Consider the following 26,628-nt stretch of genomic DNA (forward strand, 5'->3'; position numbering starts at 1 on the left):
TGGAGGATACATCATGCAATCACCACTTGCAGGATGTTTCACTTGCCAAGGTCCAGCCAGGTGAGAAAGCAACAGAATCTCCCTTTCAGATAATCAAAGATGCCCTCCACAACAATGCAGTCCCTTCTAAGCCTGGCCTTAAAATGTTCCTTGATGGGGGTCAAGGTGTATCGTTTAGGGCTTCATCAGTCAGGGTATCAGAGGGTAGGCTGGGTCCTCTACAATGCACATTGGTATCTCTACATCCCTGACCCTGGTGGGACCCCATTCTAGCAATTCACCATCCTCCTGGGACAATAGGATGAGAGCGCCATACCCCATGGCCCCGATGCTCGATCTCCCCATGCTGAACTGGTTCCCAATGAATCAGTAGCTGTCCAGCTTGTCAAGCTTCCAGATGGCTGTGGCAACCCACTTCTGGAGGGAGATGGCAGGTCTCATGCGGGTGTCCCATCACATGAGGGCACGAGCATGCCACTCACACAACTCCGTGAAGGTGTCCTTCCGCATGTGGAAATTCTGGAGCCACTGCTGGTCATCTCACTGCTCCATGATGATCTGGTTCCACCAGTTGGAGCTGGTGTCCAGTCACCAGAAGCGGAGGTGCACAGAGTGCAGGGGAAGGCGAGTGAGGTCAAACTGCATGAGAAGCACCTGGAGAGTTGCAAGTCCTGTTCCGTCAGGGTCACGAGGACAGCATGCAGAAACTGCAGCAGGAGGTGCAGCATGCAATATAAGAGCTGTCAACTACTTGGAGGCAGGTCTGGCTCCACGGCAGTAGTGCTGTGGTGTCCACAAGGGAAACCACAGCAGGCAAAGGAGAACAGCTTGAGACACAGCTGTATAGTGGGAGTCCCTTTATTCACGAGCCTCAGATAGCCTCAGGCAGCAGCTGTCGGAAGTGAGTGCTGTCTTGATGCCCTGCCTAAAGTGCTTCCAAGTGGCCTTAAATGCGATTCAGCATCCAATGAGTGTGGATGCTCTATTTCAAAATATCTCAGTACTATTTCAATGGGCACTTGCTATATAGATGCTCTATTTCAAAATCAGCTGTTTTGGAGTATTTCAATGTAGAGTACATCTACACTAATGAGTTATTTCAAAATAAGTTATTTCAAAATAATAACTCCCAAAATAACAATTTTGAATAGCACTATTCCTCTTCAGAAGCAAAAGCTACTATTTTGAAATAACAACCCACTGATTTTGAAATAACAGGCCTGGTAGTATGGACGCTCACCTTGTTATATCAAAATAAGGGGAGGTATTTTGAAATAACTCCCTAGTGTAGACATGCCCTTAATGTTCAGTCTGAAAGAACAAAGGTTTTCCAGATAATGTAAGGAGAATAAAAACCATTATTCTGTAATTCCTTAGTATTAGTATGTTTATTTTCCATAGCACTATATTTTGTAGGAAACATTAGATAACATTGCATTTATCTGCTATCTCTCAATTGTGTGCTCTTGTTCCATATTCATAAAAATAAAATGAGTAATGCAGCTTTTTAAAATGTAGAAAAATTATTTCAGTGCTACAAAATTATATTTATAGTGGTAATTAGAATTTCTGAAATATTCTGTGTTTCCTAGTTCTGTGCCCAGCCAATGAAATGCGTCTGGATTCAACAGGAGTCATATTGAGCCCAGGCTACCCTGACAGCTACCCAAACCTCCAAATGTGTGCTTGGACCATTACTGTGGAAAAGGGTTATAATATCAGCATGTTCTTTGAATTCTTCCAGACAGAAAAGGAATTTGATATACTTGAGGTGTTTGATGGTAACTACAGAATACACAGCTTTGCTGCTTTTATATTTATGCCTTGTCACCCCAGTCCCTCCCCCGCCATTCACACATAGAATCAAAATACGGTACTCTTTTTTGTCTAAGTAAGTCATTATTTGGAGATAAGTAGTGATATTAGATTGTATTGCTTTTACTGATTGTATTAAATTACTGATCAGTTTGACTGTGCTATATTATTTAATTATCTATTATTAGCCAGTCAACAATATGTAGCATGTGGTTAATGTAAAGATCACTGTTAAATCTATTTCATTTGCCATTACTCAAGGAACATTTTGTACATGTCTAATTTTAATCTTTTTATTATATTTTTCTCCTCCTGTGTCAAGGACCAAATAGTCATAGTCCATTGCTTATTTCCCTAAGTGGAGATTATTCATCCTCTCTAAATATATCCAGTAATGGCCATGAAGTGTTTCTCCGGTGGTCAGCAGATCACGGCACCAACAAACAAGGTTTCAGGATAAGATACATAGGTATGTAAATCAAAAGTGTCTTTCTCAATCTGCTTACAACAGTAATGTAGAAAGTATATATGTATGTACAAGGATAGTGTAATCTACTTCATTGGGCACTAAGCATCCAAAACTAAAAAGAAAATCAGATTTGTTTTCTATATGAACCAGATAATTCTGAATCTGCATAAAATATCTTTATAAAATGTATATCTTATTTAAAATAGTATGACAGATACTCAACATAAGCAGTTTCTTAATGTCTGAAATCTAGTTAAAATCTACATTTAACTGCCAACAAAGTGCCAGATAATGCCTGAAATGTGTACGATGGGGGGGGGGGGGAGGCGGTAAGTAAAAGAACTATGATCTTGCCTATACGGTGGTTAGACCCCAAATATGGTAAATATTGCTACCACTTTCTGACAGCAAGTATCAAGTTAGTTAAACTTCCAGTCCTGGACACTGTTATTTGTCAACAAAATGAATAAAGATAAAATGAAAAGAAAGGTAGGTGTACCAAATCAGCTTCTGCTATCAAGCCATTCTATCCATTCTTGTGGCATCCTGGTGTAATGTGACAACATTAACCCTTTCAGGGAAAGGAATACTAATAAATTCCTGAGAATTAGTAATGCTGAATAACCATGAAGTTATTGGAACACTTATCCACACAGAATTAATTTTAGCATCTTGTCATTTAATTGAAGTTGCAGCCCAAAGTTTGCTAAGTATGAAGATATGCAGTGATTTGGGGTGTTTGTTCCCTTAAGTTCAAAATATTTAAAAAAAGTAAAAATGCATCCTATATATAATAGAATAGTTTGCAGGTAGAGAAGAACAATGAATGTATCACAGTGAAAGTTAAAATATTCTATTTCCCTGCTATAATTAAAAGGTTGTCAACTGAGAGTTGAGATTGAAACCTAACACTTAATATTACAATTACATACAATAGACATATCACATCAAATCAAGGGTTTCTCATAAGGTTTTGGGTTTTTTTTATTTTGTATTATTGATAACTAGCCAATTAGCCCGTCATAAAATGGTATTTTCAGGTCTTCTCTCCTGAGCTCTCTCGCTCTGTCTCTCTCTCTTCCTATTGCCTCCCCCCCCCTCTCAGCTCTCCTCCACCTCCTGCCTCTCTCTCCGTCTCTTTCTTTCTCCTCTCTTCCTCCTGCCTCTATCTCCCCTCTGTCTCTCCCCGCCCCCTTCCCCTACTCCTTCCTCCACACTGTTGTGCTTGGCTGTGTGGGGCGGTGAAGTACATGACTGGGGCCAGGGACATGTACATTACCGCCCTCCCTTCCCCTTCCATCCCGGGGGAGCCCAAACAGCCTCTTGTGCTGCTGGCTCCCCCAGCGGCCCAGCTGAGGGGCGCAGCGCTCAGCTGAGTGCCACAGTGGAAGGGGAAAGGGGCGGTGACGTACATGGCCCCGCCCCCTGGCTGTGTACGTCACTGCCCTGCCCCCTTTCCCTCCCTCCATGGCAGCTCGGCTGAGTGTTGTGCGCTCAGCCATGCTGCCGCAGGAGAGGAGGGGTGGGAAAGTGACATACATGGCCAGGAGGCGGGGCTGTCTACGTCACCGCCCCCCCCCCCATGGTGGCCCGGCTGAGGGGCGCACCTCTCAGCGCCACGGCAGGAGGAGGAAGGGAGGGAGCTGATGTACACAGCCCCGCCCCCTGGCCGTGTACGTCACCACCCCACCCCCCTTCCTGTCCCATCAGGCCCACCTGAGCAGTGCTAAGCCGGGCCCCGCGGCTCGTGGCTGCACACTCCCTCCCCCGCCAGGTCTGTTTTCCGCCCCCCTCCTCCTGTCCAGCCCCACAGCCCCCGATTCCCCCCCTCAGCTCTGCTTCCCACCCTCTCTTCCTGCTGGCCAGCCCCACTGCCCCCCCGGACACTCCCCGCCAGCACTGCTTCCCTTCCCCCTTCCTCCGGGTCCCCCCATCCTCCCCTACAGCCCCTGATTCCCCCCCAGCTCTGCTTCCCATCCCCCTTCCGGCCAGCCCTACCCCCTTCCCCTCCCTGCATGGCACCTCACCCCGCCCCCCTTCCACTCCCTCCCACTCCATGGCGCGCTGCACTGCTCCCAGCTGAGCGGCACTCCCGCCAGGCCCTAGCGGGGGAGCAAGCGGTGGCAACGAGGAGTAACGGTAGTTAGAACTAGGAAGCCTAGTTCGAACTACCTAGTTCGTGCCGCATCTAGCCGCGCGGCATGGGGTTCAAACGAGCAGGGATTTAAAAATGGCAGCGCCCTGCTTATGCAAATGAAGCCCGGGAAATTCAAATCCTGGGCTTCATTTGCAATTGCGGTATGCCTACATTACCCTCCTAGTTCGAAATAGGAGGGTAGTGTAGACATACCCACAATGGGCATACATATACAGGCAATATGATATTTTCTGTCTTATTATCTATTCCTTTCTTGCTAATTCTCAACATTCTGTTCACTATTCTGACATTGTTATAGCCTCTCTAATCACCATCATCATTTCATAGTCAATATCAGCTTCCTGGTCAGACGGTCAGTAGTATAGCCCTACTTTTATATTCTTATTATTTAAACATGGAATAAATATCCAAGGAGATTCTATGGTACAATTTGGTTCATTTAAGATTTTTACTTAATTAATATTATCTTTTCTTTCACATATAGTACCACTCACCCACCAGCATGAGGTGTTCTATCCTTTCAATATATTTTGTATCCTAATATTATTGTGTCACATTGATTGTCATTATTTCACCAATTTCTATTATGCTTTTTATATCAATATCCTTATATAATATGGGGCATTCTAGTTCACCCATCTTATTATTTAGACTTCTAGCATTTCTATATGAGCTCTAAAGAAATTGTCATTTTTCAGCTGTCTGCTTTATTGTGACGTAATTGTTTTTATTTGACTGAATCTCATCCAATTCTAGCTGTATTTTATCTTTCTTCCTCCCCTCCTTAGTAGGACACAGAGACTCTCTATTAATAGATCCTCCCTTAAGCAATGTCTCTGTCCGAACCATGTGCTCCTCTGCACCTTGTGGCTTTACTTTAACTCTTAAAGGAAAAAAATTCTCTGCAACCTTTTTAATTTTAAGTGCGAGCAATCTGATTTCTTTATTGTTTAGGTGGAGCCCATCCTTCCTGTACATGCTTCCCCCTTTCCCTAACGTTTCCTCCATTCCTAATGAATATAGACCTCCTACTCCCTACACCAATGTCTAATCCACGCATTAAAACCCTGCAGTTCTTACTATCTGACTATCCCTGAACATGTATCTAGAGGGATTTCACAGAATGCTAACATGGTGATCCTGGTCTTCAATCTCTTACCTAGCAATCTAAATTTGGCATCCAGGATCTCTCTATTTTCCTTTCCTATGCCATTGTTATCTATGTGTATCATGATCACCAGCTTCTCCCCAGCTCTACACATACATCTTGATCAACAACCTTCTCACCCAGAGACAAGTCACCATGTGATTCTCCAGGTCATCGCAAACCTACCAATCAGTAAAAATGGAATTTCCCATAAGTATTGTCTGTCTCTTCCTAATAACTGGAGTTCCCTCTCTTGGGGTATGTCTACACTACCACCCTAGTTTGAACTAGGGTGGTAATGTAGGCAACCGGAGTTGCAAATGAAGCTCGGGATTTGAATTTCCCAGGCTTCATTTGCATCTCGCCGGGCGCCGCCATTTTTAAATGTCCGCTAGTGCGGACTCCAAATCCCGGGCTTCATTTGCAACTCCGGTTGCCTACATTACCACCCTAGTTCGAACTAGGGTGGTAGTGTAGACATACCCTTGGAGAGATATCCAAAGTTGAAGATCATCTTTACCACAATATCATCTGGAAGGAGGTTTTCAAACATGGGACTGCTTCCCTCTGCTCCAATTTGATGTTCTCCTTTCCTGCACTTTCACCTTCCTAAACAACACAGATGCTGTCAGACCGGGACTGTGTCCTGGAAAGTTTCCTCTGTGTGCCTCTCTCAATTACCTCCTTCAATTCTGCCACTCTGGTCTCCAAAGCCCATACATAGTCTCTGACCGCCAGGTGCTCCTTACACCAAATGCATACATATGCCTCCTGTCCAGACATGCTACATGATGGTAATAAACTGGATAGACTCTTCTCTGCTGTTAGACTTCTACTGTGTTCTCTTTTAATTCCTGAAGCTCTTTCCTCTATTGTTCTGTTTTTTATGTGTGGTGATGTTTATTGCCTTAAATTTAGTTAATGTTGTGTATATTTAGCTTCCCTACACACACTCCCCCTCTAAACTCCCTTGCCAAAATCCCCTGTTAACTGCTACTGTTTGCTAGCTCCTCTGTTTGCTTAGGATTGGACTTTTTAAAGCTGTGACATCCCTGTGTAGCTCCACCCCCAAGTTAAGAGATGATGGATGCCAAAGTGCCTAGGGATCAAAGGTTCATTAAGAGTCTCTTAGCTTTACCCAGAAGGCCACTAGGCTCAGCATATGATTCTTCAAACAAAACAAGCTCAGTCCTGAAGCCAATTAGGGGTTTTGCCCCCACTGATCTCCTTGGAAGTCTTTTCAAGAAATTCTCTCCTCCGATGGTTAGAAACCTTTGTTTTATTTCAAGCCTAAACTTGATGATCAATTCTTGTTCTTGTGTCCACATAGTCACTGTCGAAGCAAAGGCTTCACTCAGTTTACGTGGCTAAACAGACAGCTTTATTGATCAGTAAAGCAAAGTGAGCCAAACGTGGTCCCAGCAAAGCCGGTCCCAGTAAGGCTGGCTAATACAATCAATCCTGGTATCTTTATACCCTTAACCAAACAGTCTGACGTCAGGGCATCCAATTACAGAAATCATCAATTAAACTAGGAAAAACAAAGCCTTATCAACAAGATGGCGGACAGGTACAAGGGAGTACCTCTCCTGTCTGAACTAGCCCAATTAACACATTCCAATAGCCCATGCTGTAGGCCTCTTCTCACGGGGTGACAGAAAGTTCACTCTGGTCTACGTGCGAGAGGGAAAAGCTGAAATGGTTTCTGTTATACAAGATGGCTTCTAGCTAAATATGAAATGGTTTCTACAGTTTCTACATCACTTAACTTAAATAACTACTCCTCCTGCTTGGCATTTATCCCTTTGCTGTATTTATAGAGAGCAAACCTATCTCTCCTCAACCTTTTCGTGCTTATGCCAAACTTGGCGGGTTCTTTGCATCTCCTCTTATAATGTAAAACAAACAAATTAAAAGTGTACAAGAATGATACATAACTTCTTAACCACTTCATTATCTTTAAGATTCTGGGCCAAAAATCCAATCAGATTATTAATCCCTTATTACTCTGCCTCCCTCCTTTCCCCCTCCCCCACACTTATATAGATCTATAGAGATACTTCCCCTATCTTGAACATTTTGTATATCCTCTAGGATTTCTGGCTTTTAGAGAAATTTGAAGAGGTAAGTAACTCATGCAAATTCATTGAGGGCATCAAAAGTACAGTTAAGATTGTGCTACAGCAATTTTTAATAATTCTCTTTTAGTTCCTAAATTGTTGACTTTTGTATAAAGAATTGTTTTTGTGAACAGAAAAAAATACAGTTATCTGAAACAGAAAATCTTTGGCCTACATACTTGTTGGTTTTGATTTATTAAGGGCATGTAGTAAATAGTAAAACAATTTAATTCTTAAAAATATGGAACAAAAATATTGGTTTTACATTGCTCAGTAAAGAAATTGTTATAATGGTAGTTGTTCTACTGAGCCCATTTGCCCTCTGGGAAATAAATACTGAAGTCTTTACTAAGTTTTATCCACAACCTTTACTTTCTGAATAACATGCTATTGAATGTAAATAAGGATGCCAGAATCAGGATCTTCATGTCTCTTCTCAGTTGTTACACAATGCTCAAAGAATCCAGGTATTATTAGTGTAGAAACTGAATAAAAGCCTGAGATTTGGCTATAAAAAATTATAAAAGTGAGAAAAATGTTTTTTGTTTGTTTTTCCCCCAAGCTCTTTATTGTAGCACTCCAGAGTCCCCTCCACATGGATTCATTGTCAGTCAAACAGGTGGACAGCTAAACAGTATGGTTCGTTGGGCTTGCGATCGAGGATTTAGGCTTGTTGGGAAAAGTACTGCTGTATGCAGGAAATCTCCGTATGGATATCATGCATGGGATGCACCAGTCCCAGCTTGTCAAGGTAAATACGTTTAATCCCAGATTAAGTTACTCATTTTAGCAGACTATTTTTTCTCTTCTGATTTAGACCATCTATATTTCTGACTTAAAATAAATCAAATATAATATAAAAAAAATTAATGGGAACCAAAATCTTCCTGCCAATACAGCCCTACAAAGTTAAATACAATACATCAACTATGGTAACAGAATCGAAGGTTAGCAACTATTGATTGTATGACTTCAGATGTATCACATTTTGTATAGTTGTGAGCAGATTGAACTAGATAAAATGTAATCTCACTTGAATCTTCACTTGCAACTGAAACCAACAATTAGTGTTTTTTTCCACATTTCTCAGTGTTAGATATTTCTTCTTGAATTAATATTAGAAGTGCCAAATAACTATTTCATATTTATTCATGCTTATTCATGATCCACCAAATATAAAGAAACAGAAAGTGCTAGCACTCATAAGATTTCTAGTGAAAAGCAAATGGATTAAAAAAAAAGTAATGATTTTGAAGTCTAGCTTAATATTTTGAGACTCACATTGATTTTTAATTATTTGAGACAAAACTCTTCAGATTAACATTATATTTAGCATCTACAGTCTTTGAAATAGCATATCAAAATACTTACGTTTCCTTAATAAGAAAATAGAAATGGCTGTGTAGTTAACAAATTGATTTGCAGCATGTATTTTCTTAAGAGGAATGCTATTGTATCAGTGACATTTATCGTATTGTATAGCAAACTATTAGGAATATTTAGGAAACATTAAATGTTCTGTTTATACTGTTTTTTTCTTTAAAAGCAAGGAATTTATATTATTCGGATATATAAACTTGGACAAAATGATAATTCTATTTTACTATTCATTTAAGGGTCTCAGACTGTATTAGATACATAAATACAGAGGTGACAGACATTCATTAGGGATGTGGTACCCAAGTACTTTAGCCTCTTAAATGCATGCAGACACTGTACTTTGTCCATAGTTACCTATGGAGAGAAATGAAATTTAAGTTTGTTCCATGTTAATTTTCCACAAGTAGTTTTGGTGACCTAAACCCTTCAACTGAAAATGTTTGAAATGTAAGAGAGTTCTGTTTATATTATGCAGTATATATATATATATATATATATATATATATATATATATATATATATATATGAAAATATTGAAATCTGCTAAATGAAAATATGAGTTGCTTTTAATAACTATATATTTTATATAGTTTAATAACAGAAATTGTTGCATTTCTTGGTATTTGTTCATTGTACCCTCTGTTGCTGTGTCCTAAATTTTAATGCCATTTATATGTTAATTAAATGCCAGTGAATTATAACTAAGCATTTAAGGCAGGTTAACCATAATGCACATTATGGACTTGATTTGCCTCTTGGGTATATCTACTTCAAACAATTCCCTGTTTGTAGAAGGTAGTTGCAGCAGTGTTATGTGACTGCAACTCACATGCCACCAGAGAATGTACATCCTGCCCATGCAGCCCTAGAAGTAGTTGTTGCTGGTTAGGCTTTGGCCAGAGTATCAAGAAGATGAGCTGCTGTAGTGCATTTCCTGAACATCACTACATGCTCTTCACTGGGGCAAAGCATTGCTATAGTAAAGCTGAACTCATTAATTCTAGTGAATTTGCATTAATGGCCCATAGATAACAAACATAGTCAACAAGCTTCTCTAATGGTCTGTAATCATCAGTATTTACTCAGAGCAGTATTATGCTTTTCACACTGTTCCATGGAGTAGCAGCACTATCTTTATAACACTAGCTACAGCTTCTCTGTTTAATCGATCATATTTTTCAGAGCTCCCTGGCACACAGGAAGAATATACACAGTCCCGCTACTTTCTTAAGGATGTGCAGCCTGTACTCACCCCCCTGGAGAGCCAGCTATGCTGGTTGGTGAGGATAGATAATAAGATCATGGCCCTGTCTCTTGCCCTACCTTCTCTTCCATTTATAGTATGCTTATCAGAGCTAGGCTCATTGTCTTTCAAGTCAAACTGTGACAAATTATAACAACACCTTATTTATATAAATATCTATGAAGAATCAGAAGTATGCCACCAAACACATTACCACTTATAACACAAGGGGCATATGAATCCAAATCTCCAGAAGAATTTCACAATTCTTCATTGTGGATTTTCTAAGTTACCCTCTTCCATTGTTGCCAATACTCTATCCATGATTACTGATACAAATGTAGCCGTGTTAGTGTAGGGTAGCTGAAACAAAATATAGGACTATGTAGCACTTTAAAGACTAACAAGATGGTTTATTAGATGATGAGCTTTCGTGGGCCAGACCCACTTCCTCAGATCAAATAGTGGAAGAAAATGGTCACAACCATATATACCAAAGGATACAATTAAAAAAATGAACACATATGAAAAGGACAAATCAAATTTCAGAACAGAAGGGGATGCGGGGGGGGGGGGTAGAGGTAAATGTCTGTGAGCTAATGATATTAGAGGTGATAATTGGGGAAGCTATCTTTGTAATGGGTAAGATAACTAGAGTATTTGTTAAGCGCCCGCCCCCCCAGCGTAAAGTGTCGAATTTTAGCATGAATAACAGTTCAGAGGATTCCCTTTCAAGTGCAGTTTTAAAAGGCTTTTGAAGCAGGATGCAGGTAATTAAGTCGTTGAGACAATGTCCTTTCTGGTTGAACTGGCAAGAAACTGTTTTTTCTTTGTGATCCTGTCTAATATCTGTTTTGTGGGCATTGATCCTTTGGCGAAGTGTCTGAGACGTTTGTCCAATGTACATAGCAGACGGACACTTTCGGCACATGATAGCATAAATTATATTTCTGGATGCACAGGAATATGTGTTCTTGATCTTATAACTCACTTGGTTAGGTCCAATAATGGTATCAGCAGAGTGAATATGTGGACAATGCCGGGGGCTTAACAAAGCTTGGTGCACCCTGGCTGAGCGTCTAACACCTAGTTTAATTTAAATAGTTCGAATTAAGGGCTGTGTAGCCACTTAATTCGAACTAGTGGGAGGCTAGCCCTTCCCAGCTTGCCCTGGTGGCCATTCTGGGCCAAACCAAGGAAACTCTTCTGCCCCCCTCCCAGCCCCGGAGCCCTTAAAGGGGCATGGTCTGGCTACGGTGCTTGTGCCAGCTGCAAGTCTGCCAGCACCCAGCCAGCAGACCCTGCACCTGGCACTGCACGGGCCAGTCACCCGCTGCCACCCAGCCCTTCGCCTCTTCCTGGGACCAGGCTGGCAGCTCCCAGGAGCCTGCCCAGAGCTGCAAGAGGCGGGCGTCCGCCTCATCTAGTGCGGAGATCATGGACCTCATCCAGGTTTGGGAGATACCTCCAATGTCCACGACCTCTACACGAGGCACAGGAAAGTGGCCGTCTAGGGCAAGATAGCTGCCAGCCTGGCCACCAAAGGCCACATGCAAACCCAGGAGCAGGTTTGCATGAAAATCAAGGTGGTCCAGTGAGTCCCAGTCTCTTTAACCTCTCTTCATATAGGACCTGTTCCAAACCCCTGATCATTTTAGTTGCTCTCCCCTCTCCCACCCTCTCTCTTCCACTCTCCCACCTCCTTTTCCCAGTCTCCCCCAGTTTTGTTAAATAAATAGAGTTTCTATTTTTGAACACACTCCAAGCCAGGACTGCTTTGCTGTCCCTCATCGAGTTAGACAAGAAAGCGGGGAACCCTGAGAACTGTCTGTCCGGGGTGGGGGTTGGGTCCCTTTAAGCACAGCCCTTGGCTAGCCTGAGACAGCAGCTCCACGCTCTAAGTCCTAACCTGATGCCCTGCCAGCACCTGTTCCAGCCAACCTTAACTTCGGTTCAGGGTCCACTCAATGTGGACATGCTAGTTTGAATTAGCAAAACGCTAATTTGAATTAGATTTTAGGTCTAGATGCACTAGTTCGAATTAGCTTAGTTCGAATTAACTAATTCTAATTAAGTTAGTTCGAATTAGTGCTGTAGTGTACACATACCCTAGGAGAGTACAGCTCTGTCACTCAGAGCCTCTCGGAGTGTAGCATCATGTTCTAGTATAGGATGTAGATTATTGATAATGTTTTGGAGGGGTTTGAGTTGGGGGCTGTAGGTGATGACAAGTGGTGTTCTATTGTTGATTTTCTAGGGCCTATCTAGAAGTAGCTGGTTACTGGGTATTTGTCTGGCCCTTTAAATCTGTTTTTTTTTTTTTTTTTTTTTTTTTTTTTTAACCTGCAACAAATCCCATTGCCAGCTTTCTCCACATATTTACTCTGGAGACACCATCACTGGACCTAACCATGTCAGTTATAGGATCAAACCTGTCAGGAAGCATTTCAATCAAATTGGCCATTCCCTTAAAAACCTGACATGTGTCTTGCAACAAAGAGACTTTAACATCAGATTAAAGAGGGAGACCCCTCAGAACTTTTATTTATGCTAAAATTCAACAGTTTGCAAATGGACCTTAATCAAGATGATAATTATCTTACACATTACAAAGACAGCCTCCCCACCTTTTGATATTCGTAGTGACCCCAGATTAGCCACTTACTTGACTCTTACATTAAGCAATTTCCTCTTTCCTTGTCACTCCCCCCCCTCACCCCCACCTTCTGTTCTATATAGCTGATTTGCCTGTTTGTAATTTTTTTTTGCTTTTTTCATTGTATCCCTCTGTTATATAATGTCATGCCAATTCACTTTCAGAATATGATCTGAAGAAGTGGGTCTGCCCAACGAAAGCTCATCACCTAATAAACTATCTTGTTTGTCTTTAAAGTGCTACATGCCTGGGTTTTTTTTTTGTTTGTTTTACCAAGATCGGACTAACACGGCTACCCCTCTGTTACAGTTTCAGTAAATATAGTTCTACCATAACTTTGTGCATTAAATTGATGAGGTTATTTCAAGGGGAAACAACTACATCAACATCAGTGTATGACAACACTTATTAAAACTCTGAAGATAGGAATTAGCCTTTTGAGACTCAAAGACAGATTGCATTGTGGGGTTGGTTTTTTTATGGACAAAGATTTCCATTTTCACACACACAAGATTTATGTTCACTGAATGCTTAAAAAGTGATAGACCAGATATTATTTTCATGGATCTCATATTACATGTGAGTCTTTGTTTATTCATAATTTTATTCCTATCACTGCTCTAATTTATACTGTTTCCTGTTGAAAGAAAGCATGCATAAATAATGTACAAGATTCTAAATAAATGTAGAATCTAAAGAAAATATTTTCTTTAGCAAATAGTGTTTCAATCAGACACCATTAAATCAGAATATATACAAATCAAGTAAACATATTTCCTGATCTAATGTTTTGCATTTAACACTATGAAATAACATATTTAAACATGAAAATCACCGCACCACAAAGCTCAGTGCTACAAATGTACATCTTTACTCTAAATGTCTGTGGTTGGGTAATTTCTGCTATCCTCTGCATTTTGTATGCTTTTTCTTTCATCCTCTTTTCTGCTTCTAAGCCTTCTCCCATCAGTTCTCCTTAATTCACTGTTTGATCTCTAGTTTTCTCCTCTGGGTCGCCCCTATCTTTTAAGCTTATGATTCAGTATTTAGTATAAACCACTTACGACAGTTTGGTCAGCTCATGTTAACAGAGTCAATGAGAGACACAGAATTTCCTTTATGACTGATCTCATATAATGCATATGGAAATGACAGAATATGTTAGGTAAAAATGTAATGCTTCTTCAACAAACAGAGGGAGTATTTCATCTTTAAAATACTACTGTACAAAAGAGAAAACAGGCATAGTTAAAAAGCTCACTCAAGGAGATTGCTGATGCCTGTAATTAAGCTAGTTTGGCATTTTTCCCCCATGCAGCAAATGTGAGTTACAAAACCAGGAATGTATCCACTACTTTCTGCAACACTCAACCCGGATGACACCATGTTGACCACGTATACTTTTGTTTTATATATTTTAATCCAATAAATATAATCTTACAACTCATTTATGATCACTGAAATTATCAAATAGACTCTCAGATGTTAGGCTTTATAAAGCATTTGTGACTATACATTACTTGTGCAGCTGGACAAATGCAATGAAAAGGATGCAATTTTATAAAGAAATCAGATATGCCAAATGTGAAAAAGGATTAATAAAAGTACAGGCAGTCCCCGAGTTACGTGGATCTGACTTATGTCAGATCCCTACATACAAACAGGGCTTTTCTCGCCGCGGAGGACGTGGGCGGCAGGACCGCCCAGATGCGCCGCAGTCCTGCCGCCCGCGTCCTCCACGGCGAGAAAAGCTGCTACGCGTCTCCCTGGTCTGCTGGGAGCAAAGCCGTGGAGCAAAGCAGCGGAGGACGCAGGCGGCAGGACCATGGCACGTCTCGGCGGTCCCGCTGCCCGTGTCTCCCTGGTCTGCTGGGGGGGGGGGCGCAGCTAGTGCACCCCCCCCAGCAGACCAGGCTTTTCTCGCCGCAGAGGACGTGGGCGGTCCTGCCTCACGTGTCCTCCGTGGCGAGAAAAGCTGCTCCGCGTCTCCCTGGTCTGCTGGGGGCACCACCCCAGCAGACCAGGGAGATGCGGAGCAAAGCCACGGAGGACATGGACGGCGGGACTGCCGAGACGCGCTGCGGTCCCGCCGCCTGCGTCCTCTGCAGCTTTGCTCCGCGTCTCCCTGGTCTGCTGGGGGGGGGGGCGCAGCTAGTGCACACCCCCAGCAGACCAGGCTTTTCTCGCCGACGCCTGGGGTAGAGCAGCTGGGACGCTGCCGGGTTGGTCCCGCAGCGCCGCTCTTCAGCGCTGCGGGGACCTACCCGGCAGCGCCCCAGCTGCTCTGTCCCAGGCGTCCAGATTCAGCCGCTGTTGAAACTGATTAGCAGCTGATTCCAGGAAGCCCGGGGCAGAGCAGCTCTTCCTCGTGCTTCCTGTAGTCAGCCGCTGGTCAGTTTCAACAGCGGCTGAATCTGGATGCCAGTTCCGACTTACATACAAATTCTACATAAGAACAAACCTACAGTCCCTATCTTGTACGTAACCCGGGGACTGCCTGTATAGTAACACCTGAATTCAAACTCCCTGTCATATGGAGGTTGCTGAAGTAAAGAAAAAAATCAGAAATGGTTTCTATCTAACCCCAGGTGTTTTTACAGTACTTAATATATATGCAACACGTGTCATCTGTTGATTTTAAAGTAACTTATAAAAAGCAAGAAGTGGAAAAACTACAATATAGAAAGTTTTACTGCATTTTACCCTGTGTCCCTCTTTATCCGTCTCTTCCCTCTGCCCTGATCCAGTACTGGGAGTGAGTTGTGGCTCTTGGGGGGAAGATGTGGATAAGAGTACTGGGACTGGGAGTGGGGCCAGCAGCCAGGGTCAGGAGTGGAGCTAGTATGTGATGTTCTCCCCCTAGCTCCATTGGGGGTTGGCCCAAGTTCTGGCTGTGTCCCTCAAACTTTACTCTATGGCCCATGAGTGAAAATGCACCTCACTCTATGAGGATCTTTGGTTTACTGGAAGTGTCTTGCTCCAGGTCACACAGCATAACAGTGTAAAAGCCTGTTAAAGGGCCAGATCTCTAGAGTCTCAGCCTAGTATTCTATCCATAGAACTATGCTACTCATGTTATTCTGCTTTTCCCTATGCATTGTTATTCATCATTAGGGCTTAACCAAATTCACGGTCAACTTTGATCAATTTCATGGTCATATGATTTTAAAAATCATAAATCCCACAATTTCAGCTATTTACATCTGAAATTTCACTGTGTTCTAACTCAAGGGTCCAGACCCAAAAAGGAGTTGGAGGGTTCAAGGTTACTCTGGCAGTGGGGGTTGGGAGAGAGTTACAGTGTTGTTGCATTACATTTGCACTGCTGCTGGTGACAGCACCGCCATTGAGCTGGGCAGCTGGAGAGCAGTAGCTGATGACCAGAATCCCAGCTCTGAAAGCAGAGGTGCTGACAGCAGCAGTGCAGAAGTAAGGATGGTATGGTTCTGTGCTGCTGCCTTCAGAGCTGGGCCATCCGTCAGAAGCCATGCTTCTCTGACCTCCCAACTCAGAAGGCCACAGCTCAGAAGTAAGGGTGATAGAGTATTGCTATCCTTACTTCCATGCTGCCTTTAGAGCTGGGTGGCCAAAGAGGAACAGCTATGATCTCCCTGCAAAAATACACCCGCCTCCCCACACACACACAATAACTTGTGATGCCCTATAACTCTGTTTTTGGGTAAGACCCCCTATTTGTAAAACAGCAGTCTCTCCTGTGAATTCAGTATAGTATAGGGTAAAAACAATAGACCAGATTTCATGGTATGTGATGTGTTTTTCATGGCCATGAATTTGGTAGGACCGTATTCATCATTCTCTGCAATCTGAAAGGATAGCTTTAGGATTACTGAAGGACAGATTAATGAGTCATAAACCTCCCAAGGGTTAGTTCTTTTGTAAAAATGTAGAGTCCATTAAATCTGTGTGATCTTAAAATACACACTTATAAATTACAGAGTCATGTTACTATCTTTCAGCAAAACCAGTGAGGAGTCCTGTGCCATCCTAAAAACTAACACATTTATTTGGGCATGGCTAGAACCCATTGATGCATCTGACAAAGTGGTTTCCAACCCACGACAGCTTATGCCCAAATAAATTTGTTTTTGCTACCGGTTGAATCCTCTGTAGCTTGGGATTCTCTGGTTTGGCAACATCTGGGGATCTTATGGGTTCTCCGGGGCTAGAGCACTTGGGGAGAAAAATTGGCAGATCAGGACCACATATGCTCCTGCATCAGAGCCCTGGTTGCTGGAAATCCAGAGTCCCATGGCAGGGCGCCCGATGGCCCAGAGCAGATCCCAGCCCAAAAGCGGACACTGGCAGTCAGGAGCAGGGGTTACTGGGGATCCCAGAGGCAGAGAGCCTGGAGTCCAGTGGCAGGAGGCCTGCTGGCTGGGCGTGGAGCCCAGCAGGAGAGCAGGCAGCCAGAAGCAAAGCCCACCCGGGGCCAATACTCAGGAACAGAGCCTAGCCAGGGCTGGGATCAGGGGCCAGTGTTGAGGAGCCTGGCAGCAGGCAACCAAGCAGTAAGTGTCAGACAATGGCACCCCGTGTCAGCGACCTCAGCAGCCAGGAGCCTAGTGGCTGCGAGCAGAGGCCGTCAGCATGGAGTAGGATCGGGCACTGAGGAGCCACATCACCAGGGGCCAGGGAGGCAGCAGTCCCCTGGGAATGGAGCCCAGAGGCTGGCAGCAGATGGACTGGCACTGACCTTCCCTGATCAGGCAAACTCCCTGGGTTCAGATCTGGGCAATCTCGAAGGTACTTGACCAGGGAGCTCCAACCAGTAATAAATTACTAATTCCTCTTCATATGAATGTTGTGGTATGATACATAAAGCATTTCAAACAAGGTATAACCTATCTCAAAGAAGGAAGTAACATGTTGTTTGTGTTCCTTTTAATTCAGCAATATCCTGTGGAATCCCTAAAGCACCATTAAATGGTGGAATCTTAACTACAGATTACTTGGTCGGCACCCGTGTTACTTACTTTTGCAATGATGGGTATAGACTATCATCCAAGGAGCTTACTACTGCAGTCTGCCAGCCAGATGGTACATGGAGCAATCATAATAAAACACCTCGCTGTGTAGGTAAGTAGCACTGAGAAATTCTCTCTAAGAACTTTCCTGTATTTTATTTTCATTAGTCAAGAAGCTCCATTTTAAATTATTTGACTTCTGGTTTTGGCTAATTAATACAATGAGCCATTTGAGTATATTAAACTTGTTTTGATCAGATATATTTATTGCAACCATCTGTAACAGTTGGAAAACAAATACATTATAGAATGCATTAAAGTTAATAACTCAGGTCCAAATCCTTGGCATTCCTGGCTTCTGCAGCTAAAGCCACAGAGTCTTAAGCAGATCTTTGACTAGGGCTGGGCAAAGCACAGCCCATGGAAACCAGCCAATGGAAGCTGCTTGGGGTGTGCTTGTGGTGCAGGTAGTGTGGGGAGGGTCCCTCCCTGCTCAAGGGGCATGTGCACACAGGAAGCACATGGCCCCCACAGCCAATTGCTTTGAGTAGTGTGCAGAGATGCAGGAGGCAGGGACCCTGCTCAAGGCTTATGCTGAGCGGCTGGCTGGGAGCCACTTAAAGTAAGATCCTCCCAGCCAGAGCCTGCATCTGGCATCTTGGCACCCCACCCGTTCTCCTGCCTCAACCCCTTCCTACCCCCCTGCTCTCAGGTCACAGCCCAAATTTTCTGAACCCATACCTCTTCTCAGGCCCTGCATCCCTTCCTGCACCCCAATTCCCTATCCCAGGTCACAGCCCCCTCCTGTCCCAGGTCACAGCTCTAACCAACCTGCATTCCCATTCTTACACCCATACCTCCTCCCAGATCCTGCACCCCAATCCTCTATTCCGAGTCACAAACCCCTCCTGCCCTAGGTCACAACTCAACCCACTCTGCCCCCTTCTGTACCCCACAGCTCCCATCAAAAATTATTGTCCATCCCTGTTTAAGACCCTCCTGATCACTTTTTGTCTGGTCCTCTGGGACAGTTGCATAGCACCAAATGCAGATTACAACTCCGTCCCCACATGATAATGATTCCACACCACCTAGACTCCAGGAGATGACAAAGAGGAGAAAATAGCCATGTAAGTCCCCAGGGACAAGTGGATGTCTTTCTGGCTACAATGTAGCTATGAAAATCCAAAGAGGCCACCATGATGAAACAGAATGTCAGCATACAGGTCAGGTATCCATCCATTTGTGAATCATTCCCCATCCTATTGAGTTTTGGAAAGAGGGGAAAAGATGGTTGCCTCTGGAGATACACACATTTACCCAGCAGGATGAATTTAAGGGCCTTTCCTGATATCTTTGTCCCTTACACAAGCAGCATGGGAGGCTAAAGGTGAGCAACAGCAAGAGTGTTCTTGTGAATCTTGTGGATCTAGTGTGCAAAACTCTATGGAGCATGGAGTGAATGAGATGCTTCCTTTTCATACTGAGCCTAAGGCAGGAGGTTAGGAAGGTGGTGAAAACTCGTATTTCTTGTGGAGAAAAAAAACATTGGATACAAAGCAGAGATAATGTTTCTTTAACCAAGAAAGATCCAATGTACTTATGACCATGGACAGAAGTATTACTGCTCAGCCCTAGGCCTGTTATAAAATCGGACATGGACTCCAAATAAAAAGCTATGACTAAAATGTAACACTGAATTCATAAGAGCAAATATTCTCTCTTTCATATGCTTTTTAACCTGTACTTCCTGAGCCAGAAATATTGGTCTCATGGCATTCTCTGTTGTTTTGTTCAGTTGTTACATGTCCAAGCATCAATTCCTTTACCCTGGAACATGGAAGATGGCGAATAGTGAATGGCTCACATTATGAGTACAAAACAAAAGTTGTTTTTAGCTGTGATCCAGGCTATTATGGTTTAGGACCAGCATCCATTGAGTGTCTTGCTAATGGAACATGGAGTTGGAGAAATGAGAGGCCTTACTGCCAAAGTGAGTATACGTTGTATGTAAACTTTATGGTAATAGGGTTATGCACAACCAAATGTCCTCTGGAGGTGTCTGTTAGAAGTGTATCCCCTCCTGTTGGCTAACCCAATGTGAGGTTATTCAACATAGGGGAAGCCTTGTGACTTCTTACACCACTGTGGGAGGCTAGGCCTGAGGCTGCTTCGGGTGCTCTGCGTTGTGTATTTTGTGTGTGTGTGTGTGTGTGTGTGTGTGCATGCGCGCACGTGTACCTCAGACCAGACCCACTCAGACAAACCACCAGGAACAGGCTTTATTCTGCAAAAGCACATAGAACAGGAAAACAGTTTAGCAGCCCCTCCTCTCAGCATGCAACCCCCTTACAACATGTTCCAACTCCCACAGTAACTAAATCCCACAATAACCAAGTCCAGGTTCTCCCTTTGTGTCACTTAAACTCCTCTCAGGGTGCTCTATAGCCCTTTCAGGCCCTACCTGTAAAAAAATATAGAACAGGAAAACAGTTCAGCAGCCCCTTCTCTCAGAATGTAGCCTGTGTGCTGCTTCTAGCACAGTCCTTGCTGAGACCTTGCTGGGGGCAGAGGGCACTCCCTGACAGGAACCAGGAAGTTCTCTCAACATGCCACAGTTTGTAGTTCACAGCTTGTAGTTCCCTGGGCTGCTGCTGAAACACACTGGACCTTGGGCTACACCAACATAGGTACAGAGCCCAAAGATTCTCCCCCCTTACAACAGCCTTCTGTACTTAGTGAAGAGTAGGGACTCTCTTCTCCTAGAGCCAAGAGTTGTATAAGTGACCCCAAAAGTATGTAAATAGCTGACTGGGTGCACTGGGAGCATGGTACAACTTTCACAATAATTTGGGACAAAAGAGAAGGGATTTTTCTTCAGGAGCTTTCTTGTGGTGGCAAGGGTCTGTATCATCTCCAACACTAACTAGTATACTAATGGCATCACCTGGCATTAAGAGAAAGAAGCAGTGAACAGGAAGAATAATGGAGGAAGTATAATGGAGACAGGTACTTTTAAAAAAGGAAGTTAAAACATTTAGTTTTGTGTGGCTAAAAATAGGCACCTATGGGAATCAGGTCATTTTTAAATAGGTGCTTTTTGCCCTTGTATTTGAAAGATTTGAACTTATATTATTATCTAGGGACTACACAACCAGTATTTCAGTGTTTTCCTTTCTAAAGCACCACATAACTGCCACTTAGAAGAGTGTTAACATTAATGTTCATGCTGTATATATGTATAAAACTGTAACAAAATTTACAGATTAGCCAATGTACAATATTTATAGTAATACTATATGGAAAGGAACATAGCTACAACTAATAATAGATAAAGGACTCCAAAATACAATCTAAGACAGTGTTTCTTAAACTTTTTAAGACCAAGGAACATGAAACAATAATTTTTTTTTATGAGGAACACCAAGGAACACCCTTTTGTTGAGCAAAAAAAAAGGGGGGGGGTCAGGGGGAAAAAGGATCAGGGGAAAATTATTGAGAAAAAAAAATAACTGCCCCTTTAAGGGCAACCATTTTGAATTCTGTTGTTCTCTGCAGCAACCTCCGACTGCCTCACAGCACGCCGGTGTACCACGGAACACAGTTTAAGGAACACTGATCTAAGATATTTAACTCCCTTGAAAATAAATAATTACAATTATTTTCATGTTCTTAGAAAAGTCAAACTTTTTGTGGAGAGTTTTTTCCCTTCCCAAATGCCATGTCTGTGTTGAAATATTGTATGTAATTCTTGCTTTGACTCTTCCAAAGAGAAAGTACTAATTCATCATCACTTTGGAGTGCTACCTACAGTGCTATCAACAGCAAAATCACATCCTCCTGTATTGTGCTAAGGCCTCTGTACCTCTAGAGATAGAAATGAAATTAAGTTTCCTAATGACATCATTTCTATTTATTTTATTTTATTAAAAATAAAATAATCTTCTTGTAAATTAGAACATTCTCTGGATTGTGACTTAAATAATGGTTTAATTGAAGATAGTTAATCCGGTACTGAGAATCTGTATTTTATAAATGCTAAGGCATGTGCTATAAAATGATGCATGAGATACAAGTTAAATAAAATAAACTCTGTTCAAAGAAAGTTAAATATACTGTTTTGCAAGAGCAATAACAAAGGGAGCATAGAAACATGTATATTTCATTCACAAAAACTAAGTAATTAAATATCAATATTTTTGTTAATTAAAATATTCCTATCAGTTTTTAAATAATATACAGTGAAAGTATAAGATATTTTATATGCTTTATTTTACACACAGATTTCAGTAACCATTTTTCCCACAGATCAGAATAGACTACTGTCCAATGTTTATTTTAATGAGTCAAAATGTGTGTTAAATATTTTTGGTGTGATGCTCAATACAAAAGGTGTATCTTTTCTCTTAAAGTTATTTCTTGTGGAGAACTTCCTGTACCTCCCAATGGGAATAAGATTGGAACTCAAATCACATATGGATCTACAGCTATATTTACTTGTGATTCCGGATTCATGCTAGTTGGCTCTACTGTACGGGAATGTTTATCTTCTGGACTCTGGAGTGGAACTGAAACCAGATGCTTAGGTATGGAAATTGTAATATTGGCTGGTATTCTTTTGCAAACTTTCTTTAGCAAGCATCAGCACAGAAGCTAAGTAAAAAAAAAAGGCCTCTTCTGTACGTAGTAGAATAATTTCAAAGCCCCATTTCAGTGGTTTATGAGTTTGCATGTTTTGTTCTTGATTATCATAGAATACTAGAACTGGAAGGGACCTCAAGAGGTCATCAAGTCCAGTACTTCCTCATGGCAGGAATTATTATTATTTTGACTTTATAAAGATGGCATCAAATGAACATTTTCTTTTCAGTGAAGGTCAAAATAGAGTTCTTTTTTGGGTGCTTTCCCCTGAAGTGCTCCACTTGAGGTGCTGGTTCAGCTTCACACCAGAGATCAGATATTTTTTCTAGCAGCACCCTGCCATGCTGCGCATTCACAGTAGTGTCCCTTTGCGCCATTAATGTCCGTTGATTGCATGTCTCGGTTCCTTCTCTACTCTCCTCAGCAGCAGTCAGAGCTCCCTCTTTTGACATAAAACAACAAAACAGTTTGAGAATTTCCTCAGTTTTCACCCTTTTCCAAGTTTTTGGACCTTTCTTCCCTGTTCTTCTTTAAAAAAAAAAACTTAAAAAATTGTTTCCACCATTCTCTCTCCACTTCAATATGCTTGGTTCACCAGAATTCAAGAGGTGTGACTCATGAAGAGACACAAAGCCTGCCTCGGCTGGTCACTCCTCCTGTATAAAATGCTTGGGAGAAGGTCATCTCTCTTGGAAGTGCCCACACTGTTCCAGTCTCACAGTGCAGGCAAGATGTAACTGAGCAAATCAGCTGAAGACTTTTTTGAATGAAAACACCCTTTAACCAACTCAAGAGGACTCTCCCTCCTCAGTGAAGTCCAAAGAGAGGGAAAAACTTCAACTTCAGAGAAGAAGCATCCATCCTCTTCTTCAGGCAAGGCAAAGGCAAAGGCCAGGACATCTCTGTCCAGATATCTTTCCCCCACACCAAGCTCTTCCAAAGCCTGCACTGCCAATAAGCCCAGCAACTCTGCACTGTACCGGCAAAATGTAGCACACCACACAAATGTGTACATTCAGAACTGACAAGTGCTCAGCTCTGACATCGACATTGGCATCGATGGTGCTGTTGCCTGACACCACACTGAAGACTACATCAAAATTGGCACTGAAGGCAGAGCCAAAGTGTAACTGTGCCAACATACTACACTCTAACGCTGATGGCACTGCCTGTGGCACCTACTAAAATGTTACCACACAGAAGTGCACTGAGGCACACCTCAGCACTGATTGAACAAACCCAGGTGGATGTGCAGTTGGCAGTGCATTTACTGGCATCAACCCCCACTCAATCTATTCCCCCGGATCCCCAGCACTGTCAATATCATTTATTTAGGCAGATACAAGAGCACAAAATAGACTCTCCTCCCAGCACTCCTCCCTAACACAAAGACGTTGTCCCTGGGAGTTGTGCTCATCCCGGTCCATCCATGTGCCTCCCAATTTGTGCTAGTTGGGCCATCACTGGCTATATCTATTGCCTCCATATCTGAGTCAATGGCCCCCATGGGATACCCAGTCAGCTTACAGGAGTCACCACACTGCAACCTCAACTCCCATGAAAAGACCTGCCAAATCTACTGCATGCCAGACTTATGACACCAAGCACATCTCCCCAGAACAGCCACTGTTGGAAAAGGAGGAGCCTATGTCTGAGGAGGATGATAGATCTCTTCCTCACAACTCATCTTCATTCCTTCATGAAGCAATCATCCCTTCAACTCCAACTTCTACAGATGACTTAAAGCAGTTCCAGGTGTTATTCAAACATGTGGCCAATGCACAGGAGAGAGATCTCCAAGAAGCACAGAAGAAACAACATGGGCTTCTGTGCATTTTACAACTGTCCACATTGTCTAAGATAGCTCTCCCCATGGATGAAGCCATACTTGATCCAGCTGACACTATTCAGCAGACAACCGTCTCAGTTACATCCACAAACAAAAGGGCCAATAGAAAATATTTTGTCTCTACCAAGGGTATGGACTTTATCTTCTCACATCTGCGTCCAAATTCCTTGTTGGTGGATGCTGTATATCACAGACCCAAATATCTGCAATTCCAGTCCATTCTCCACGACAAGGACCATAAGTGGCTCAACATATTTGGCAGGAAGGTTTATTCTTCAGCTACCTTACAACTTCGGGTGGCTATTTATTGAGCATTCCTGGTGGATTATGATCAGACTAACTACTCAAAGCTTCAGTACCATATGCAGTTCCTCCCAGAGCAAAAATGTCCCCAGTTTCAATCTATAATGCAGGAGGACCCCAATATCACCCACATGGAACTCCAAGCAGCCCCGGACATGGTAGATGCTGCAGCACATAGCTCTGTTACAGCAATCATAATGCACAGGGCCTCGTGGCTTCAAGCCTCGGGTACTCCAAAGAAACTCCAACTAAAAGTAGAAGATCTCCCATTCAACAAGTCTCACCTGTTTGCTACTAAAACAGATCAGGTTTTACACACTATGAAGGACTCACGTACCACCCTCAGAACATTAGGGATGTATATTCCACCTAACAAGCATCAGAGATACAACTCATACTCAATACCACGGGAGTCATACAGACAATCGCACAGAGCCTGTAATTTTAGATGAAGACAGAGACAACAAAAGCACAGACCACAGCATCAACAACAACCTACCATGAACCAACCTTCCACATCCAAGCAGCAAATTTGAAGGTTTGGTCGAGGGCTTGAATAACATCTCCACTATACCAACTTCTACAAGCCATCCAATCTTCAATTTACCCACCAGCTACAGTCCTTTTTCCAATGTTGGACCGAGATAACATCCAACTGGTAGGTTCTAGAGATCATCAGGTTGGGTTATTCCACGCCTTTTATGTGCATTCCTGCCACCAACCTTTTCTCCCTCTTCAGGGACCCTTCTCATGAGAACTTGCTACAACTAGAAGTTCAATATCTGCTACAAATCGGGGCCATAGAACCAGGCCCTTTGACCTCTCAAGGAAGAGGATTCTATTCAAACTACTTCCTCATGCAGAAGGACGCCCATACTAGATCTCAGAATACTCAATAAGTGTGCAATGAATCAAAGGTTCAAAATGGTCACGTTAGCAGTCTTCCTACCAGTGTTAGACTGTGGAGATTGATTCTCATCCCTCAACCTCCAAGAAGTTTACTTTCACATAACCATTCATCCAGAATGCAGACGTTTCCTATATTTTATGGTAGGCACCAACCATTACCAATACCAGGTTCTCCCATTTGGCTTATCAACAGCACCGAGAGTTATCTTCAGTACCCTAGTGGTAGTAGTGGCATACCTTTGCTGCACAGGAGTGATAATCTTTTGCTACTTAGATGACTTCCTTATCAAAGGCATATCCTATATGGTTCACAAGATGGTCAAAACAACCATCGCTCTAGTACTCAGCCTCGAATTCCATATCACATATCAAAAATCCGCTTTGCAACCCTTGAATTTATAGGAGCTCAACTACACTCCATCACAGCCAGAGCAACACTGCCCAAGCACAGGTCTGAGTCACTCACAACCCTCATAAACACAGTACAAGCTTCACCATTTACAACAGACACAGCTGTCTCAAAATACTTGGCCATGTGGCAGCCACAATGTATGTTGTGAGACTAGCCAGACTCCATATGAGGTTTCTCCAAGCATGGCTGGCAACTGTTTACATCCCTTTCAAGGACTTCTTACACAAAACAGTCAGCCTACCATACCACATCCTTGCCTCACTCCACTGAGTGAAATGGACATAGTAGCACAACATGCTAGAAGTCATCCCATTTCAATAACCTTCCTTGATGATTACTATAAGTACAGATGCCTCCCTCCTAGTTGGGAAGCATACCTGGACTCCCACACTGCTCAGGGCAAATAGTTTTACCAAGAAACCAGATATCACATCAACCTCCTAAAGTTAAGAGCAGTACAGTGTGCATGCTTTCATTTTCTCCCACACATCAAAACCCAAGGTTATGCACGTACTAACAGACAATACATCATGCATGTATT

At 42.7% G+C, this 26,628-nt stretch overlaps 1 protein-coding gene across 3 annotated transcripts in view; it reads left to right on the top strand.

The window, feature by feature from the left end:
- CSMD3 (CUB and Sushi multiple domains 3) overlaps positions 1-26,628 on the top strand; it is a 1,183,531-nt gene that overhangs the window by 1,028,290 nt on the left and 128,613 nt on the right. For all 3 annotated transcript variants that reach the window (XM_075920204.1, XM_075920205.1, XM_075920206.1), the window contains 6 exons: positions 1,593-1,781; positions 2,138-2,284; positions 8,272-8,460; positions 17,900-18,085; positions 19,772-19,966; positions 22,386-22,559. In XM_075920204.1, the coding sequence (XP_075776319.1) occupies positions 1,593-1,781; positions 2,138-2,284; positions 8,272-8,460; positions 17,900-18,085; positions 19,772-19,966; positions 22,386-22,559 (1,080 nt within the window). The remainder of the gene's footprint in view (positions 1-1,592; positions 1,782-2,137; positions 2,285-8,271; positions 8,461-17,899; positions 18,086-19,771; positions 19,967-22,385; positions 22,560-26,628) is intronic.

This window comes from Pelodiscus sinensis, chromosome 2 (assembly GCF_049634645.1).
Source record: "Pelodiscus sinensis isolate JC-2024 chromosome 2, ASM4963464v1, whole genome shotgun sequence".
NCBI classification, from domain to species: domain Eukaryota; kingdom Metazoa; phylum Chordata; order Testudines; family Trionychidae; genus Pelodiscus; species Pelodiscus sinensis.